This window comes from Chrysemys picta, chromosome 3 (assembly GCF_011386835.1).
Source record: "Chrysemys picta bellii isolate R12L10 chromosome 3, ASM1138683v2, whole genome shotgun sequence".
Taxonomy (NCBI): Eukaryota; Metazoa; Chordata; order Testudines; family Emydidae; genus Chrysemys; species Chrysemys picta.
In genome coordinates, this window is record NC_088793.1 from 142,284,014 (window position 1) to 142,303,474 (window position 19,461).

The 19,461-nt window shown below is 39.4% G+C and overlaps 1 protein-coding gene across 3 annotated transcripts in view; it reads left to right on the forward strand.

The window, feature by feature from the left end:
• PRKD3 (protein kinase D3) overlaps positions 1-19,461 on the forward strand; it is an 84,411-nt gene that overhangs the window by 38,569 nt on the left and 26,381 nt on the right. For all 3 annotated transcript variants that reach the window (XM_005296239.5, XM_065589192.1, XM_065589193.1), the window contains 9 exons: positions 2,686-2,824; positions 4,836-4,967; positions 5,884-6,041; positions 8,687-8,876; positions 11,773-11,850; positions 13,211-13,394; positions 14,820-14,943; positions 16,598-16,675; positions 18,952-19,228. In XM_005296239.5, coding sequence (XP_005296296.1) covers positions 2,686-2,824; positions 4,836-4,967; positions 5,884-6,041; positions 8,687-8,876; positions 11,773-11,850; positions 13,211-13,394; positions 14,820-14,943; positions 16,598-16,675; positions 18,952-19,228 — 1,360 coding nt within the window. The remainder of the gene's footprint in view (positions 1-2,685; positions 2,825-4,835; positions 4,968-5,883; positions 6,042-8,686; positions 8,877-11,772; positions 11,851-13,210; positions 13,395-14,819; positions 14,944-16,597; positions 16,676-18,951; positions 19,229-19,461) is intronic.

Sequence of the window (19,461 nt, forward strand, 5' to 3'; positions counted from 1 at the left end):
CCTCCTTAGCAGGTGCTATAAACTGTTGGAGCGGCTCCTACTTCAAAGGTTGTAGCTGATACTGGAGCAACTGGTCCCCGAAGAGCAGGCCAGATTAAGAACTAGTTGCAACTGCTGTGACCAGGTGCTGGCCTTAACCAGCTACATAAAATCCAGTGAAAATTAAAAACAGCAGCAGCATTCATTGACATTCTGCATAAGATACTGTATGGCGCAGAAGTGTCCTGCTGGATTAATTAGCTTTTCGGTGCTAATCAACCATCAGACTTATCACTGAGATGCTGAGTAACAGAAAAATCATTGTACACCTTGGTGAATCTGCCAACACATCGTGGAGATTGAACAATAGCCTCCCACATGGATCCATTTTAGGGCCTGCACTGTTCTGTCTCTGTACCAGCAACATTCTGGTCACATCATACCATAAATTCATCTATGCAGATGACACTGTGCTAGCAATGCAAGCATCGTCTTTGAAGGCCACAGAAAAGGTCATGAACAACTACCTCTGGACATTTGAGACTTATTTCAGAGCTTGGCAACTGAAACCCAACACTTTGAAAACACCTGTGTCTGCCTTCCACTTGAATAACCATGAGGCTGAAGTGCCAAGGAAAGTGGACTTCTGTGGTCTGCCTCTACTCCATGACCACAATCCTGAGTACTTTGGAGTTACCCTTGATCAGATGCCAAGCTGTCACCAACATGTTGACAACACCAAAAAGAAGATAAAGACAAAGGTTAATATCATCAAGAAGCTCACAAGCATATCCTGGAGATGTGATGCAAGCACGCTTTGAACGTCAGTACAAGCCCAGGTCTTGCCAATGGTGGAGTGTTGTATGCCAGTTTGGTAAAATAGCTCCCACACCAATCTCATTGACACTGAAATCAATGCTATTCTCACAATTGTTAGCAGCTCTCTCAAATCAATGCCAATACTGTGGTTACCAGTTTTGGCGAGCACTGTGCCAGCCAACATCAGGTGAGACATTGGTGGGGTCCAGGAGTACAAGAAGATCCTGGCCGCTCTGGATCTGCTGATACACTAAGACCTCATTTTGTTTCTACTTTCCCCATTCAAATCCAGGAAGCCTTTCTGGATCTGTGTGTCAATGCTACAGGCCAATGGAAAGGATGCAAGAATTTTCTGGCTTGAATCTTGGGCCGCTTGTGTGATATTCTGAAGACCTGACTGAAGATCCAGCGAAAGAAGTCCTAAGATTCTGCCTTCCCCATAGGCAGTGGACTGCAATCAACCGCGTTTGGAAAGTGTTCAGAGGGTGTGGATATCTCCAACTCGAATGGAAAATCAAAGAATCACCATATTGTGACTGTGGTTAGGTACAAACAGTGCGATGCATCAGACAACTGACCCATTCGTATTTGCAGTGGTGGCACAAGGGGGAACGTGGTGGCTAGCATTAGAATGGTTTTCAAATCTCAAAATTTAGTTACAATCCAAGCCCATTGCTTTTCAAATGACATACACAAGAAGAAAATACAGAAACCATGGACACAATCATTGAATCTGTACAAATTCCCTGGCAGAAATTCACCATCCGCTCCCTTGGCTAAAGAAAATTATATGCTGTATGATGCTTAAGTAATGTGGTACCATGAATGTTTAATGTGTATGTTTTGTGTTTACTGGGTATGTAAAGAAATTGTAATCCAAACTTCACTTTTTAATTAAAAGTTTTGTCCCTTGTTGTATACTGTGATATGACTCTATGTTCTCCCTCCTCCCTTCTACAAACTGCTTTTGTATAGTCGTTCTCACCCAATCTCTGAGTACAAACTGTTTGGACACAAGGATGGGGGAGGCTGGGATGATGGGTCCTGGAGAGCAATGAAAACCTATTTGGGTTCTCCTTTTCCTGTGTGAACTACTATATTGATTTACATGGTCCAAAGAAAACACAACTCTTCTTTCCTACTGCCAACAATTGGTAACAGTACTCTTGGAAAAAGGGCAAACATGGAGTCAAGTAAGGTATGGTCAGAAAAATGATAGTGTTGTAAGCATATTTGCTCCATGTGTGTATTCGGAGTCCTATCTGCCATCTTTGACAAAAATAAGATTTTACTCTTTTTATGCCTGTGAATCTAAAGAGTTGTAGGACAGAGTTGGATTCTTCTCTGGCTCACATATCAACGGAAGTGTTAACTAAGTTCTAGTTATATAATCTTTTATCTGGATCTGAATGTTTACAGAGGTACATACTTGAATAGCACCTCTGCTGGATTAGGATTACTGGTGGTGATGTTGAGTTAGAGCAAAGCTTGGCTTTCAGATTGCATGTTGAATTTGCAGGTCTTATTTTCCTTTAAATGGATCAAATTTGTTTTAGAATCGTTGGCTGCATCTGGCAAAATTCAGACCTGTAATTCTCCACCGGTGCATCAGTGATAGCAAGAAAACATGGCTAAAAGCCTTTCTTTTTAGTGTAGTTTTAGGAAGTTTCCATTTCAATATACATATTTAATTTCTGCCTTTTTTTAGCCTGTGCTGTATTTCAAATCCGATAATTTGTTTTTCAGAAGCTGAGGTATTAACCGCATCATGGTGCTCTAGTGGAATGCTTGCAGCACACAAAAGTTCTGTAGTCATATAGAAAATATTCAGTTGATGGGATTTAGCAAACTATGGCATGTGCTAATTTTGAGTCTTTTTTGTTACAGTTCCCAGAGTGTGGTTTCTTTGGCATGTATGACAAAATTCTCCTCTTTCGCCATGACCTGAACTCGGAAAATATTTTGCAGAGGATTACATCAGCAGAAGAGATACATGAAGGAGATCTTGTTGAGGTTGTGCTCTCTGGTAGGTCCTTTGTAGTTCAATGAAGCCATTCTTATTATTGAGTAAAACAGTCTCAGTATTTCAGTACACTGTCTGCAACAATATAACCGTGGGCTGTGGGTCTTGAAGCTATTTGGCTGAGAAGGCTTTGAGGCAGATTTCCAAAGAAATCCAGAGTGCTCCCTGAAATGGTATTTGTGATTCAGTGAATTTGTCTTCCCTGTGGCTGCATCTGCACTAACAAACTTTGTGGTCTTAATCCTCCAACTCTGGTATTAACTGTGGAAGCTAAAGTATAGATAGAACTCAGGTGTGGTTTCCTTCCACCTTCCCTTTTCCCCCAGCAACCATGTTGTTTATACCTAGGTCTGCACCCTTTCTATTTTACAGTTTCCATCAGTGGTGGATTACAGAAAAAAGAGTAGCAGCCGTGTTAGTCTGTATCCGCAAAAAGAACAGGAGTACTTGTGGCACCTTAGAGACTAACAGATTTATTAGAGCATAAGCTTTCGTGGACTACAGCCCACTCCGAAGAAGTGGGCTGTAGTCCACGAAAGCTTATGCTCTAATAAATTTGTTAGTCTCTAAGGTGCCACAAGTACTTCTGTTCTTTTTGAGAAAAAAGAGTGCTAATGTAGATGAGTCTTCTGAATCATTACCTGTCAGGATGTGGTGTTATGAGACATTGTGTTGCTTGAGTGAACCGTCTTGTACAGTGGTTCTCAAACTTTTGTACTGGTGACCCCTTTCACAGAGCAAGCCTCTGAGTGTGACCCCCCCTTATAAATTAAAAACACTTTTTAATATATTTAACACCATTATAAATGCTGGAGGCAAAGTGCGGTTGGGGTGGAGGCTGACAGCTTATGACCCCCTATGTAATAACCTCGCGACCCCCAGTTTGAGAACTCCTGAGCTTGTAGGTGATGCAGAAAACAAAGGTGGCGGTTATTAAAGAACCCATTGCATTTTTCAAAATCTTTGCGGTGTTGGGCTCTATGGATCTGATTCAAAGCCTACTGAAATAAATGGAGGGACATCCAGGGACTGTTGGTAACGTTGGAAATGGAAACCTAACAGAGTATGTCTAACCTGCATTTTAAAATCTGTGCAGTGAGTCTTGGAGCCCGGGTCTACAGATTATGGCCTGCAGGACTCTCACTATAGCACTAAAAACAGCATTGTAGACATTGTGGCTCAGGCTCTGAAACCTGTTCCCCTCCCTGGGCTTTAGAGCTAGCACTTTGGCATATATCAGTAACCCAGAGGGAACAGAAAGCAGGGGTATGAGGCCCAGAATGCCACCTTGGATACTGAGAGGAATTTCTTGCCTAGTTTCTGAGACAGGAGTTAGATCCAGCCAGGGAAATGGGAATTGCATTGGTCACTGTTCTCCTTGACTTGTCTCAAGCAAAACTGGGAAGGCAGTTTTCTTGAACCATGTGTCGTAGCACAGTGAAGCATTCTCTAATGCCTGAAAGTGCAATATGGTAACCCAGTTTTCTTCCTTGTCTCTTGCTGGCAGAGTACTTCAGAAGACAGTAAAATTTGAGTTGTCACCTGGGTAGCCTGGTTTAGCATTACCCTTTAATTACAGTCCTGCCAGTTCTGTATTCACCTAATATTGTTCCAAGTTATTTTGAATGATCTTTTAAGTAATGTTTTGTGAGGCACCCTATCAAATGTTTTAATAACATTACATTATACTTAATCTGCTGGGTTTTCTTCATTCATTAATTTTGTAGCTCCATATGCGTGCAATCAACCATGTTTGTGAGCACTAAATATTCTTCAGTAGCAAGTACTGTTTGGTACTCATGATTCTATTATCTTATAGATTAAAAAGTTTGGCTAAAAACTGTGCATGAGTGTGTATGAGAAATCCTCCAAATGTATGGGATTTTGGGATGTATTTTTTGTATTAAACAGCTTGATGGTGTTCTTTGCAACTACTGTTTTAAAACAATGAACTGTTTCAATAAATATTATTCTTACAGTCACAAATATATAATTTACTGCAATTTTTTTAAAGCTTTGGCTACAGTTGAAGATTTCCAGATTCGTCCTCATGCACTTTATGTGCATTCTTACAAGGCCCCTACATTTTGTGACTATTGTGGGGAGATGCTTTGGGGTTTGGTACGACAAGGATTAAAATGTGAAGGTAAGTCAAGTGTTAATAGCTGATAGGTGAATCATGATGTTTTAGCTTTTATCTTTACAGAAAGTTACAGGGAAAGTATAATGGCAGGAACTGTATCTTAATTACGTTGTATAATTAATTTGTTGGTCAGCGATGAATTCAGCTTTTGGGAAGGAGCATAGTTCAGTTGGAGCTTTGACTGTATATCAGGAAACCTGAGTTCTGTTCCTGGCTCTGACACAAAATTTGTATGACCTTGGGCAAGACACTTAATTTCCCTGTTCCTGTTTCCCACCTGTAAAAAAAGGGAATAATACTTAACTCCCAGGGGTTTTGAGAGGCTCAATTAGTGTAGAGTTTGAGTTCCTTGCAATAGCTTTTTTAATAGTTTAATGGAGAGAGTCCCAAAGGGGAACCCTTTTCCATATGGCCTTTGTCCAGCTGGATTGTGGAAAGTGTTGCAGCCTGTTGTCAGCAGGCTGGTGTCCAGGTACTTGAAACACACCACTTCCTGCCCATTGGCTTCCTCTTCACTCCTGTGGCTTCAGCTTAGCCATGAGAGCCTGCCTGTGGGAAAAGAAGTGAGGAAGATCAGTAGCCACACACGATCTGAGAGACCCTGATTCCAGGTTTTATCAAGTATCAGGCAAAGGTAATTGGAAATAATTATTTAGGTAAATGGCAAACTCCAAAATTTTTAGTTCAAAGCAAGCCATTATTGTAAATTACACTAACAATAAATACTGAGTTTCCTATTCTATTACATTAACTGAATCTAAACAAATTGCTACTTTTGTCTGCTATGTTTCTGGATTTATATTTTTCCTCTCTGCTTTATAAAAATATTACTACTATACTTGCCATTTTAAAATATTTTAATTATTTGTGCTACAGGAGGAGTTCTCTTTACATAATTTTTTCAAACTGACATTTTTAGGCTGTGGATTAAACTACCATAAGCGATGTGCCTTCAAGATCCCAAATAACTGTAGTGGAGTGAGAAAGAGACGTTTGTCTAATGTGTCTTTACCAAGTGCTGGGCTTTCAATTCCCAGACCAGTGCAAACTGAATACACAGCCACTGCCACTGAAGAGGTATGTAACAAAAATGTAAAAACAAAATATACTTTATACACAATAATGCTGAGTTAAATCCATCATGTTTCTGGGAACTAGAGCCAGCTATATCATAATTGATTTAAATTGAGTAAAAACTAGTTTAGATTAACCATTTCAGACCATGCTTGTTTATTTTTAAATTGCTGGAGAATCTTTTACACTATGACATTTGATGATTCTGTGTTATTACAGGGATTGTGAAAAGTGAAATTTGAGGTGGATTATAATTTATGTATAATTTTGCCATTAACGTGTCATTCACAGTAATGTGTATTCTTTAAAAATCTTGGGATAGGAGAAGATAAAATACATTGATTCCTTTTGGAATATAGGTTTAGTGTGCAATTACTTATCAGTCTATAATAGTTAATTGGGTAAAACTCAGTATAAATTGTACATTTATAGTGTGAGAAGAGAGAATGTTCCACAGAATTCAACAAAGACATTTATGTAGGGAGTAAAGATCTTACAGGAAGTATTCTTCACATAGATATTATCCACAGTAGTCCCCCACTATTAAGAGAGGTGAGGAATTAACACAAGCTCTTATATCCCAGACACAGCAACAAAACATCCAAGGGACAATGGGGTCATTAGATCAGTTATATTTGTTAATAACTGTGACCAGTGGGTGGGAGTAAGATAACTGATATTAAGCCTGTTCTTACCTTCTAACTGTCTGTTTAAAAAATAAAATCTAAGAGTTAATTGCAATTGATAGAAATAGCATAGTGTGGCCAGAGTTATGGCAGGTGATATGTTGCAGTTACAAAATATCTGCATTGTTGTCTTTTTCCAGGATTCTGCATCCTAATTTTTGTCAAGTTTCTTTGCTGTCATATGTGTTGGGTTGAGGTTAATTTACTCAACAGATGTGTCTAACAGATATTGATTATAGCAAAATACTCAGCCAGTAGTGATCAATTACTTACAAGTGTGAAGCTCATTAGGACAATCTTATCACAGTTGCTTCCAGCACTAGACAGTACAGCTTCAATGTCCCTTTGTTACACAAACTTATTTATATCATTTTGTTATCTTTTCTGATACATATATATATTAGTCTCTCATTTCCATATTAACTCTCCTCCCTTGTCAGTACAAGTTTAGTGTTAGTTCAAATTGGTCTTTTCTAGGTTTGTAGTTACTTTATTTTTTCTTGTTCTCACAAATATGATTAATTTGCAGTTCTTACATATGTGCAACATTAAACATGATTACTCTGCAGTTTTTTTACACATACACACTTCTACATATGCTTATGCTGTTAAACGTTATCAAAACAGACTCTTAAAATGAATAGCAGGCTTCTGCCAGGCCTAAATATGTCTCTGCTCCCAACAATATGATGCCAGAAGATATAGTAATCCCAGGCATAAACAGTTTTAAATTTGGCTAGAGAACACAGTGAGGCATCTGCCCCTTTCAGAGCTGTCTGGTAAAACTTTTTATTCCTTGAGTGACTGAACTCCATTGTGGGAAGGGAATACCAGACTTCAGTGAAGCAACTTCACTTTGTGTCAGCTGAGGATCTAGTCCAAGGTCTTTAATGTCCTGGTCATTAATGTCAGACACTATTACTGTCATTTACTATGTTCCGTTGGCGTGTTTGGTGTTGTACAGTACATGGAGGGAGATGCATTTCCTAACTTCAGAGACCTTACAGTATAAATTTTACAGAGAGTACCATTCAGGAACACAATACACCTTTTGGTCAGAGACTGGAGGGTCCAGTCTCAGAGCACTGAAGATAAATACAACTAAGTTATCACTGAAAATCTTTGCAGAAGTTCATTTGAATGACGATAGAACAATCACTATTTTTCCACCTAATGTGGTATATCCAATTTTTTTTGCATACAAATTCTGCATATTTGCCCAGTGCATCTTAGATTTCATCTTTGTTTTTGTTTTCAGTGTTAAGGGGATTAAATTGACAATATAGGTTACTGGATTTGCAGTCTTGTTAGTTGGTCCTATGTTACTATAGTTTGAGTTTTGCAGTGCCACATTCCTCTACCTTCTCTGATGTTCGGTGTTTTCCATATGGTTGTCCCTGAAACTAAGTACTGTTATTCTCCTTTAATAAACAATGCACCTAGATCAGCAGTAAGGCTTTGAATATTTCATTTAAAATGTTAAATTGCACATTATTTTGGATTTTGAATTTTTACCGAATTTAGTAAATTGTCCTGGCATGCAAGGCTTTCTGAAACAGTGTGATGTGGCAGGTGTCTATTTTTGGGTTTATTGCTGTAATGCCTCCCATTTTGGAGGAGTCTGCATGTGAGACTGATGTTTATCATAGGCCTGTGCTGTTTCTGAGCTTTTACCATACTACCTGAAGAAATCAAAAGTGGGTATTTTTGGTTTTGTTTATCATTTTAGTCCTTGTGGAAATACAGATTCATAAACTTTTTCCTGCTCTCTGCAAATCTTTATGGTATTGTGCTTCTTTCAGACTTCCAAAATTACTTCTTAAAACTGCCTGGCCAACATGCTCTGCAAAATGATGTTTGCTCAGTGTCCGGGCCAAGCGCCCCTTGAAAAAAATAGTTTCTAAGCCTGACATGTTGCCTGACATGTTCTTATTAGAATCTCATGTGCCTCCTCTATTCCAGCGCTGCCACCCAGAGCCCAGCAAGAGAATTCCCTCCTGGAGTGGGCGTCCAATCTGGATGGAAAAGATGGTGCTTTGCAGGGTGAAGGTTCCTCATACCTTTGCTGTCCATTCCTATACTCGTCCCACCATATGCCAGTATTGCAAACGTTTGCTCAAGGGCCTTTTTCGCCAAGGAATGCAGTGTAAAGGTAGGAGATCAGTGCTCTACAGCAATCAGATTAATTTCAATGAATGTTACAATATTTAAACATTTTAAAAATGAATCTCATTATATAAAATAGCAGCTTTATTTAAAACAGAATTATATATTTAAGATAATTGCAGTTTTTATGCTTTGCTCCATTCAAAAAGGTGGTGTATTAATTGGATGTATAATTTTGTGAATAATGTACTTGAATAATAAGTTAGTTAACATGTAGATCAGCAAAGGTAATCCTCCAAGGATCATTCTGAGTAGCTCAAAAATATTGTGGAAGACATTCCCTCCTTTAAAAATCACTTGCATTTCAACTAGAAGCTTTTAAAAAACAAATAGAAAAACTCTTAGAGACATTGTCAAGTATAGTACTTAAAAAGACCTAGATCACATTTTTCCTGTACCAGTTTAGTTTCTTTCCATTAGGTGCACCTGTGTTTATAGGGAGAACATCTTAGCATATCTCTACCTCATTGTTTATATTCTCACATCTTTCTCACAGCTCTCAGAACATGGCATATTATCACGTTCTTTCTCTATTGACTCTGCATTAGCAGAATACCAAACACTACAGACTTTACCTACTCAGTGTTTCATTGCTTTGTTTGTGTAAAGGGGTTGTCATTCACTGCTCATGAGCGCATCCTCAGCCCTTCTGGTCACTCTGCCTTTGGCCAGTGGGGGGGATCTGGGCCCGCCTACTACCCTGGGTCCTAAGCCAGGGACCCTATGGCTAGCAGCCACTGCTGCTTCCTTCACTACTATCTATTGCAGCATTCCTTGGGCTGCTTTCCACTATGTCCTATCAGCTTGTTGGGTCCCCAGCCTGTTCCCTGTTTAAGCAGGGTCTCTCCCAGGCCTCTTTGCCCAGAGAGTCCGTAATAATCTCTCCCTTGTTCTCTCAGGTGCATTCACCTGGTGAGCTTCTAACAAGTCTCTGGCCCTTCTTGTCAGGGCTATTTCTCCGAGGCCTCTGTGCCTGGAGAGCTTCACAGTCCTACCCTGCTTAGGCAGGGTTTCTCCCCAGTCTCTGTACCTGTGGAATTTCCCAGCCTGCGACTGCTCTGTCCAGTTGCTGCAGCATTCTCAGCCAGCCAGGAACATCATCCTTCCTCCTCTGGCTCCAGCCAGCAACTGAGCTGTCCAGGCCCTGCAACTCCTTTTATATGTGCCTTCTAGGCTCTGATTGGCTGCCTCCCCTGCAGTCTCTCTAGGCCACTTGGCCAAACCCCACTGTATTGCCTTTTTCTGGGGTGGGGTATGGTAAGACTGCAGAGCCTTCCAGAGGGCCTCAAAGGGCCTGGTACACCATCACAGTTTGTCACAGAGAAAGCTAAAAATCCCAGAGTGGTGAATCTTAAAAATTAACATAGAAAAAGAATATTTTACAATCTGATGGACATTTCTGCTTGGAGTATACCAGAAGGTCAGATTTGGAGGCTAAACTATTTGGTCATGTTTTAGTATATTTGAGACATGTTGCCCAATAAATCTACAGTAATCCTGTGTGTAAATAGCTTTTGTTTAAAACTTTTTCGGTTTTGTTTTCTTTCGTCTATTATGTAAAAGTAACTGTAAAATTGAACACCAGACATCAGTAGGTTCCTTTGCAATGGGAAGAGTTATAATCTCACATCTTTCATCTCTGCTGGTATTACATCTTGGAAATTCTAGGTTGCATCCAGGATTATTTAGGATTTTGAATCGCTGTCTTGTAGGACATGCACTGTTGTAATCAAACAACAAAGCTTAAAAAGACACTTGAAACTTTATTTTAACCTTTAGAGGGTGGAAATGGTTGACAGCAGCCACTTCAAAGAGAACTGGTCTTGAATCCATTCAGACACATGGAATTCCTCTATCCCCAGTTTCAGGGAAGTGAATTTCAGTAGATATAGATAGCAAAAAAGCATAGAGAAGTGAGAAATGGGCATGAAAGAAGAGAGATGAAAAATAAAGATGACTAGCATTTCATGCAGTGTGACACTTTCTTCTCAGCTCCTTATTGGGATTCTGAGCATCGTCATCTCTCCAGCTACTCGAAAGTAAACCAAGAAACTGACCTTGTTCTGTAAATCTTACTAGAAACAGCCCTGGAGAAAAGGGACAATTACTTTGTTGACATTTCATCACTCTAGACGCTCAGAAGACTAAATAAGGAAGTGGTTGGACCCAGCATTTAGCTACTTAGGTTAAAAGGTAGGAGGCTGAGCTGTTTCTGTTAATCCTGAGGAAGTGAGAAACCCCTGGTGACTCCTGCTTCATGTGGGCAGCAGCAGAGAGGGCCAGATTGTTGGTTCAAAAGCAGTCCTGGAAACAAAGGAAATATTTAAGCTGTGATGACTGTACTGTACTGAAGGGAGAAATATCATGACCCTGGCAGCAGGGGAAGTCTTATAACCTTGATGGGGGTGGTGAAAGACCTGGTGTCATAGTGGCCATGGTGGTTGCAATGAAGGTCAGAGCAAAACTTTAGTCCAATAACAGCAGGCAGAACAAAAGGGAGGGAGGAGCCAATCTTTGATCCCAAAACAATGGGAAAAAAGGGAACTGGGGATGAAGGGAGAGTATGAAAGAAGAGAACCAGAGCAGAGTAGTAAAATCAGGATTAAAAAAACAAAACAAATGAGAGAGACAGAAAAGAATAGTATATTTCTTGGAGAGAGAAGAGATGAAAGGATAGTCATAGATGCCAGTATGATTTAATGAATTGCAGTGGAGGCATCTCAGCAAGTGACTTCGTGACAAGATTGTTGATGTGCTTTCTGGCCTGAAGTTGGTTGAATATCTTGTTGAAAATAATGTGATCGTTATTTCAGAGGCTCTTTCTGAGTATGAGTAAAACTAAACTATATGTAATGACATATGTGGGTTTTTTTCTATTTTAGATTGCAGATTTAACTGTCACAAACGTTGTGCATCTAAAGTACCTAGAGACTGTCTTGGAGAGGTGGTTTTCAATGGAGGTAGGAAAAACATGTTTTCAAATAGTGGAATATCTCTGGAGACATAACAAAATACACAAACCTTACTTTTATTACTTTCTGATCCTGTCAACTCTGAGTATTTTAAGGCTAAAGTTTATTAAATGCCTTTTTCCACTCCTCCTTTTTTCTTCCTGGAGAAGAATTAGTCCCTATGAGATAATTGAGAATTAAAGATTTGAATTTAAGACCTGTTTGTCTCTGGTGGTTTAAAACTTACTTAAAAAATCTTGGCAAACTCAGTATACTTCATTTGATATTTCTCTTGAAGTCAAGAATTAGGAACATTTTTTCATGTCCAAAAATGAGTTTAAATTGTGATCAATCTACTCAGTGTTTTTCATGAAGGACAGCTTTCTTTGTTGAAAAAAGAGCCATTTTTAATGGAGTAAAATGGAAAATTGTATGGGGAAACATTCTCTCTTAATGACACATTTTAATGGCCAGTCAGCCAAACAATACTTTGTAATGTGCTAGTAACATTTCTGTATGTATCTGAAGAAAGAGAATTTCCACTAACTTCTTAACTTGTTGGAGCTTTGGTTTGTTTAATAGTACTCTGTTCCCAAAAGGCTTGGGGGGGGAAGTGTCATCTCTTCCTAAATTCTTGAGGTTTTGCCCTTTCCGATATCATTTCTCCCTTGGCTGTCCTGACCCATTCAAAAGGGAGGACATAGGCTTGATTCTCCATTCTGTCTGAGCTTTGTGAAGATAGGATGGAGAGGGAGAGTCACAGATGATTGATTGCATCTCCCTGGTCCTGGGTCACCTGGCAATATAAGTGAAAGCTTTGGGGGAGCAGTTTTAACTTATGCCAGTGAAGAATTGAGTGTGTACGAACTCCGTTCTGCAACACCTGCCTTTGGATTGTCCCCAACACCCCCCTCCTCTGTATGCTGGAGTGGGAGGTTAGCTGGCACAGGGGGAAGCTTTCCATTGGTGGAGTGTTCCCTTAAACAAGGAATTGACCATCTCTGGCCACTTTAAGGCTATTTTGCATTACTCACAGCATATGTGGTACAAAATCACTTTAGCAAACCAGTGAATCCAGACCATAGAATTTTGCCTGTAATTTTCTTATGAGGACTGTTTTGGCCGGACCTCCTTGACCAGGCGTGATATGAAATGAGGCCTGCAATATGTTTGTTCTTTATACTCTTCTGCATCAGTAATGGAAAAAAATTAGGGTTCTTAAATGGTTTTACAGGTGTGGGCGACAGTCTTTTTGTTTGTCTGTGACTTGATTTTTGTGTGTGTGTGTGTGTGTGTGTGTGTAAGACTAGATCAGAGAGGAGAGTTCTGTGACTTGTCATTAACTTAAGATAATTCTATCTGTTGTTAGAACCTTCTAGTCCAGGCCAAGATTTGGACATGCCAATGGAAGTTGACAGCAATGAAATAAACAGTGATGGTAGTCGGGGTTTGGATGATGTAGAAGAACCTTCTCCTCCAGAGGACAAAATGTTCTTTATGGACCCTTCTGATCTTGATGTGGACAAAGATGAAGAAGCTGTCAAAACTATCAGGTAAGCAGCAACACAGATTGTTGTGCTACAGGCATTCCATTCCCCAATACTGTATACTGAAACAGTGTTTTGCACAGTTCCAAATTTGTTGTTGCTAGTCAGGTCTTCATTTTCAGTTTTACAAAACATTCAGTCCCAAATAAAGATAAAAACCAAGTAAATTAAAAGCCTAGATATATGCTGGGATTTTTTTCTTGCAAAGGCTGCTGAACTGTGACTGTCAACCTGGAAATAAATCAGCTTATTGAAAAATGGCTAGAACTACAGATTAGTCAATGGAAAATGCCTTGCTTACCAAGATCTTCATGCCTATTTTATGCTACTGACCTCGTACCAAATTAATTCCTATTGTAAATAGATCTAAATGGTTTTAGCTCTTGTGTTTTAATTTCTTGTGAGCTGGGCTAAAGAGGGTGATATTTTAGTTTTTGTAGTTTAGATTTTGATGTGTTGATTTCTCTGTGTACAGCTTGTATACCAATTGTCTTTACTTACATAAAGTGGGGGGTATTGACAGTTGAAGAAGAAGAATTTGGTATCTGATTTGATTGAAATTAAATACCTTCTTGGGCTTGAATAGGACAATCATTATCCAGTTTGGGTTAGTTTACTTTATTTTATTTATTTTTTAATTTCTGTATTACTTTGAAAAGTGTCAGCTGGATTCTCTGAAGCCATGTTTGCAAACTGTTCCCACCAGTGCTACCACCACTTTCTGGACAGGGCATTGGTGGTTTTTACCCACAAAGTTGGATAAACCTGCAGATTTAATTAATTCATGTATAAAAATGTTAGAAGCAGCCAGAGCCTTGTCTGCACTTGAGCTAACAGTAGTGGTTTTTTTTTATTTTGGGGGGTGGGTGGGGTGGTAAATTGTATAGTGCAGGTATGGCTCAAATGAAGAAAGTCCGTCTCTAGCTAGATGGACAGCTTATGTCACATGTGCAGGCACAGATGACCAGTGGAATAGCAGTATTATGGAATAGCGTAATCAGTGGAATAGAATAACAGTATGTAGGCATTAGTGATACTATTTTCTGGTTGTTGGAGGAAAAAAATGACCACTTTAGTTAATCTTTAGTGAGACAGTCTTATTTCTCTAGTCATTTTCATTCCAACCAGGCATATCTTATTTTCAATTTTGTAAACATATCACTCTGTTGTAAGTGCTTTGGCATTTGTACTGGGGAAGCTAGTAGGAGCCTTGTGACAACGTGTTGCAGCTGAAAAATTCTGCTATTCAACTGGATGCTCATTAAGGTAATGACATTCAACTTATTTAGAAGCTGACCTTGTCAATCAAAGAAATAGCATTTATAGGTAAGAAAAGATGTCTGTTCCTGAAAACACACAGTATAGTACTGGTATAATTGTCGTTAAATCTTAACGGTTTCTGATTAAGTTATAACCTTTTTTAAAACTTAGTCCATCAACAAGCAATAATATTCCACTAATGAGGGTTGTACAGTCAATCAAGCACACGAAGAGGAAGAGCAGTACAATGGTGAAGGAAGGATGGATGGTTCACTATACCAGCAGAGACAACCTGGTTAGTAACGTGAAGTTTCTTCATATATCTATTTTATTTTAAGGGTTACTTGTTTAAATCAATAAATTAATTTCCCTTTTTTAAAAAAAACTGGTTTAATAATGTATTGACGTCCTTGTTTAGAATTTCATTTGAATATATTTAGATGTATACAGTAACAATATGGCTAAGCAAATCTAGCAAGACTCAACTCCCTGTTTGCTAGCCCTGAAATTATCTAGAGTGTCTATAACTCCACAAGGGTGTATTTAGCAACAACAGCTACGTATCTTCCTCTTATCTGGGGCCAGATTGTATTTTCTCATCCTACAGTGGCAAGATTCCTTAAGGGCTTCATTCATGTTCTCCCCCCCCAGTTTCCCCCTTTTGAACCTCAGTATACTGTTAGCAGAATTGATGGGTCCTTCCTTTTGAGTCCTTAGCAACCTGTTCCCTATGCCACCTATTGATTAAGTTTGCTTTTGTAGTAGTCCTTACATCAGCTCAAAGGGTAGAGGAGAGTCTGGCTCTCATGACATGTTCTCCTTGTTTCAAGATGATTGGGTCAGTCTCCAAGTTTCTCCCCAAAGTTGTCTCAGAGTTCCAACCAATCCATTTACCTCCCATTTTTTCCCCCCTCAATCCTCACTCAGCTCTTGGGGAAGCTAACCTTAGCTCAGGTGCTGTAGTACAGACACTGTCCTTTTGCATCAACAAGAAAAAATCATTCAGTAACATACCCAGACTATCCATGGCCTTTGCTGATAAGAGTTACGGGACGACTTGTATTCTCACCAAGGTTGTCTAAGTGGGTCTTTAATTTTATAAAAACAGTTATGAGCTAGCCAAGTTAGATTCCACATTAGCACTCATTTCACTAGAGACCAGGCAGCCTTTGCTGCCTGTTTGAGGAATGTCTCAGTACATTTTAGGGTAGCTACAGGGAGCTCCAGCCCACACCTTTACAAGATGCTACTCTTTGCCAGAGGCTTCCAGATTGGTTATCCTGCAGTCATCTTTTTTTTTTTTTAAAGTAGGACTCCTGGTACCCACCTCCAAGCAAATAGACTGCTTTTTGTTAGTCACCAAGGGTGGAATGCAGGTGGACAGTCACTCAACAGAGAGAACAGTTACTCAGCATGCACTAACTGTAGTTCTTTAAGATGTGTTGTCCATATGGATTCCATGTCCCATCCTCCTTCCCCATTACTGCAGTGTCCTCCTCTGGGATTCTGTATTGGCAAAGGAACTGAGGGATGGTTGGGCCGTCTCAGCCCTTAATACCCTTGGGTCTGAGGTGTGTAAGAACATCTAGAATGCAGGTGTGGCCCCTGCAGACATTGCTAGCCAAAGTAATTTGATCTTGCCTGCATGGGGCACACGCACCATGAGTTGAATCCATGTGGACAACACTTCTCAAGAACCACAGTTACCGTAGGGTAAGTAACCATTCTTTCCAGTTTGTGGAATGTGTCTGTTCTTGAGTTTTAAAAATTGGCATATGTATCCCAAAGTACGTACAGCTTCATGCTCCCAATGTAAACTGAAAACTCTAGCAGTGGTAGCCTGACATTGTGTGCAGTATATCTTGTGTACCATAATAAATGTCTAGAAACTGAAGTTTTAGCAGTTTTGTTTGTTTGTGCCTAATAATACTCTGTGATATGTCTTGTAGAGAAAGAGACATTACTGGAGACTGGATAGTAAATGTCTTACGCTATTTCAAAATGAATCTGGAACAAAATATTACAAGGTAAGTAATAATACTCAGCAGTTATATAGCACTTTACTTGTTACTTTACAAACATCCAGTTTATCCTCAACAAACCTTTGAGGTAAAATGATAAATGTTATCCCTATTTTATACATCAAAGCTGAGGCAGAAAGGTTGTGATTTGCCAAAGGCACCAGATAGGAAGAGCTAGGACTATAACCTTAGGAGCTCATGCTTCCCATTCCTCTGGGAATCACCTGGACTAAATGTCTCTCACTTTAAAAATATTTAAACTGTTCTTTAAAGACGTGTTAGCTTACTATATGAAGTTTCTTAGCAGTTATTGGATAGTTTCGCTAACTGGTGATACACCATTCTACAAGTAGATCGTGTGTTGTACAGTTGGGGCTATAGTTTAGAATCACAGCAATGTAGGGCTGGAAGGGACCTTGAGAGGTCATCTAGTCCAGGTCCCTGTGTTGAGGCAAGATCAAATATACCTAGACCATCCCTGACAGGTGTTGATGTAACCTGTTCTTTAAAACCTCCAGATATTCCACAACCTCCCTGGGAAGATTATTCCAGTGCTTAACTATCTTTATAGTTAAAAAGTTCCTCCTAATATATATAAATCTCCCACGCTGCAGATTAAGCTGATAAGACTTGTCAGATTTTAGGAAGAGAATGCATTGGAAAATAAAATTCCTTTTACAAAAGGTATTGGTAAATAAATAACTATGGAAGTCTCAGAGCCTTGACAAGGAGTTTAACATGGATGATGCTCAACTTTACTAAGGGATTTTTCACTTCATATTACTTCGGTCATCTGCTCTCTTATTTCTGTAAGTTGTCTGCTGAATCACTTCTGACAGATGGCTTTGTTAAAAGCCGGGGTCTTCTCTTACTATACATGTTGACTGTAAATGTTCACATGGGCTCCTGTATTTACTTTTAAGTTCATAAGATAAAACTTGAAATTGTTCTCTGAGGAGTAATTTAACCAAGATCAGTTAAATGCATTTTTGTATTCTCATCCTGCTGTGCAGCCAATCAGTAAATAGTCAAGGCTTTCCAATAATTCCAGCAGGTTATTAATATAGTAATACATTTTGTAGTGAAATGCTCAGAATGTGCTTATAATTTAAGCAGATTTTTCCCCTCTTGCTGCGCATGTTCAGGCTGTGTCCAAATCTTGCAGTTTCTTCCTCCATAACATCTCTAAGATCCAGCTCCTTCTCTGTGCACGCAGCTAAAATTCTTGTCCAGGTCCTCCTCCTTCCTATCTGGACCAATGCAATCTTCTCCTCTCAGACCTCCCTGATGCTCATATTGCTCCACATCAGTCCATTCAAAACACAACTGTTAAGATTTTCTTCACTCGTTGCTCACATCACGTTACTACTTCTTTAAATCCCTCCACTTACTCTTACTTTTCTACTACTTGAAGGCTTTTTGTCCTCGGCTTTAAAATCCTTCACAATTTTGTCCTTCCTACTTATCTGCTCTTGCCCTTATTGAGTGACCCCGTCTTCTCACTACAATGCCAGCCTAGTTCACCTGCTTGTCCACTTTTTTACAAGCGTCTTTGCACATGCTTTCCCACTCGCATGGAATGCTCTCCCCTAACTGGTCCATAAACTTACAACCCTCTTTCTTCAAATCTCTCTCCAAGTCCCCCTTCTGCCATCATCCTTTGGTAATTTGCCATCTGCCAATGGCAAGGTAGAGTGCCAGTGGGATTGCTTAATATTTATATAGAAGGGAATTCTTTAGTTTTTTGTAATTGTGCATGTAACTTGCCTAGGTAACCACATAGTCTTAGCACTGTTGCTCTTGTCCTTTGTCTCCTATTCCTTCTTGTTTTTGGTCACACTCACTTGTTGTATCTTCTCGTAGCTGTAAACTCTTCATAAAAAGGATTGTATGTGTATATTCGGCACCTAATGCAATGAGGTCCTGGGCCAAATACAAATAATACTGCTATTTAAAAAAATAAAACACAGTCCTATTACTAAGAGCCTGATCCCATGATGTTTACTTACACTGTGCTCCCATTTAAGTTAATGATGTTTCTGTTTGACTTGAGAGTACTGGATTGGGCCCTAAATATGAGATAAGCAGCAAGGTTGGAAATCTTTCTGGGCTTGTCTAGAGCAATTTGGGAAAATTGGGGAGTTCGTAGCAATATGAAGTTTGACATTACGAAAACATCCAGTTCAGTAACTGTAATGACTCCTAACTTCAAGAAAGAGTTCCAATATGTTATAGCTACATGTACATTTTCAATTTTTTTAACGCTTAATATTTTTCTTCAGGAGATTCCACTTTCAGAAATTCTCCAGGTGAATCAGCCTCGAGATTTCTCAAACATGGTGCAGGGCAGCAACCCACACTGTTTTGAGATCATCACTGACACCATGGTATACTTTGTTGGCGAAAATAATGGCAACAGCCATCACAATCCTGTTCTTGCTGCCACTGGAGTTGGATCTGACGTAGCTCAAAGCTGGGAGAAAGCCATCCGTCAGGCTTTGATGCCAGTCACTCCTCAAGCTAGCGTGTGCACTGCAGCAGGACAAGGAAAAGATCACAGTAAGCAGGCAGACAAGGCACTGTTGTTCATATACTGAAGCTGTTACTGATTTAGGCTCCAGTTCGGTAAAGCATTTAAGCATGTATTTAAAGTGAAGTATTCATGTAAATGCTTTGTTGAATTGGGGCCTTACTTACTTTTTAGACACACATGGAATTTTATTTTAACTATGAAAAGAAACCTTTTCACCTCTCGTAGCACCAAACCGTAGTTAAGAATCTGTTGTCATTTC